General features: G+C 38.9%; 1 protein-coding gene across 1 annotated transcript in view; it reads left to right on the top strand.

Annotated features, from left to right (window-relative positions):
- Window positions 1-1803, top strand: part of LOC104509949 (polycomb complex protein BMI-1-like) — a gene marked incomplete at both ends in the record, with an annotated part of 2027 nt that extends 224 nt beyond the window's left edge. The window contains 5 exons of the mRNA XM_010152052.1: window positions 208-304; window positions 1014-1069; window positions 1188-1238; window positions 1502-1610; window positions 1701-1803. Coding sequence (XP_010150354.1) covers window positions 208-304; window positions 1014-1069; window positions 1188-1238; window positions 1502-1610; window positions 1701-1803 — 416 coding nt within the window. The remainder of the gene's footprint in view (window positions 1-207; window positions 305-1013; window positions 1070-1187; window positions 1239-1501; window positions 1611-1700) is intronic.
- Between the last annotated feature and the right edge of the window lie 233 nt (window positions 1804-2036).

Raw genomic sequence — 2036 nt, forward strand, 5'->3', positions numbered from 1 at the left:
TTGTTAAAGTAATAATATATGTACTCTGAGCGTCTCCTTTTCATGGTAATTGCAGCTTATTTGGGTATTTGTTTAGCTTAAGCAGCGCGCCGCTGACAATGGACGATTTGCTGTAGCTTGCATAGTTTAGAAAATCGCACCTCGGTCTGTGCATATCTGAGCGTCACCTCCGAGCAGCACTAAAAGCCTTTCGTGTTTGACTTACAGTCTGTAAGACCTGTATCGTGCGTTACTTGGAGACCAGCAAGTATTGCCCTATCTGCGATGTCCAAGTTCACAAAACGCGACCGCTTTTGAATATAAGGTAGGAAGGAGCACGAGGCAGCGCCCGCCCTGCATCTCTTCCTTCGCTTTACACGGGGAGACCAGCGGTAGCCGTGTCGATGTTATCTCTTCGCCCGCGATTTAAATCTGAAAGACTTGTCACTTTACAAGCTAACTCGTGTGTACGCTCTCTCTTTGGAGTTTTGTCATTGATGGAAATTGAAGATTTCTCTGGATGCGAGGCAGAAAGTTTTTGTTGGTCTGTTTTTGCATATGCCAGCCGTTGATGCAGTGCCTCTTCCCTCTCCCCCATTCTCATGTATACTGTCCCGACAGTTTTTATCTCCACTTTCTATTTCTCCCAACCATGAAAACTCTTGCTGAAACTTGCCAAGTTTGAAGCCAAAAGCCTTTAAAGCATGCTTCTCCTTTCAGAAATATTTTTCTTGCCAGCGTTACTCTTTGCTCCCTTTATTTTCTGGGGTGGACATGTAATTTTTAAGGCCTTCCTTCAGCCCCAGAGAATTATTTTTCAGTTGTGGTAGCACGGATGAGTTTTGTTTTAGAGCGCTACCGAGAGCTGTGTTAGTTTGATTACAAGGTCCTGTAAGTTAACTTTTTATGAGCAGCCTCCCACCTTGTAGAAGACACCTCATTGTTGTGAAAGTTTATAAATGAAGAGCTCCCGCTCGGCTTAAAATACCGCTTCCTCCCCTTAATGTTATTTTTTGGGCTTGTTCTTTTTTCAGGTCAGATAAAACTCTCCAAGATATTGTCTACAAGCTAGTACCAGGCCTTTTCAAAAGTAAGTAGTTAAATCGGGGTTCTTCTTAAGAGCAGAAAACCAAAACCAGAGCTGCTATCCTGTATCAATACCACGAGTTACAGAGTAAATACTAAAAAATATATGCTTTTCCACCTAGATGAAATGAAAAGAAGAAGGGATTTTTATGCTGCTCATCCGTCGGCTGATGGTAAAAGCTTCTCGTTCACAACTTTAATAAATGTAGCATGTACCTAGATGCTTTGCTCTTTCCTTTTAAACTTACAAATTACATACTACCGTGACAGAATTTTAAGAAGTAAATTCAGCATAACAAAAGTTTATTGGTTTAACAGTTAGGTAGCTTTAATTCATAATCTTACTATGGAGACTTTTTTTTTCTTGTTACTGAGAATTGCCATTCTTCCTGATTTGAATTTCAAAATGTAAATTATTGTGGAAATTTCTGCGCAGCTGCCAATGGCTCTAATGAAGACAGGGGAGAAGTGGCTGACGAAGACAAAAGAATTATAACAGACGACGAGATAATAAGCTTATCCATTGAATTCTTTGACCAGAATAGGCAAGTTCCAGAATGGCAATATTTTATGTTTACCTGACCGATAGCAGCTGTATTTATTATTTGTTGTAATTGTTTCATGTCTTCTCGCAGACTGGAGCGAAAAGGAAATAAGGAGAAAGAAAAATCAAAGGAAGAGGTAAATAACTTTCCTCTACTCCAAAGGAAACGTAACACACAAACATCTTTGTGGCAGGTTTGTAGCTGAGAAAAATATGTAGGTATGTTTATCTAGAACAAAAGAAGCACACCTCCTGTTATGGCGCTAGGTACAGAGTGGTAGAACATCTTCATTCAGCTGTATATGTAAGCAACTTTTTAAAATAAAAAAATTCCTGCTAAAGCAGAATCTGATTTTTTGGTCAAATTCTGGGAGGGAGGAAAAATTAATTAATAAATAATTAATTTTAAATTTAATATTTAATGCAT

This window comes from Eurypyga helias, unplaced genomic scaffold (assembly GCF_000690775.1).
Source record: "Eurypyga helias isolate BGI_N326 unplaced genomic scaffold, ASM69077v1 scaffold41925, whole genome shotgun sequence".
NCBI lineage: Eukaryota > Metazoa > Chordata > Aves > Eurypygiformes > Eurypygidae > Eurypyga > Eurypyga helias.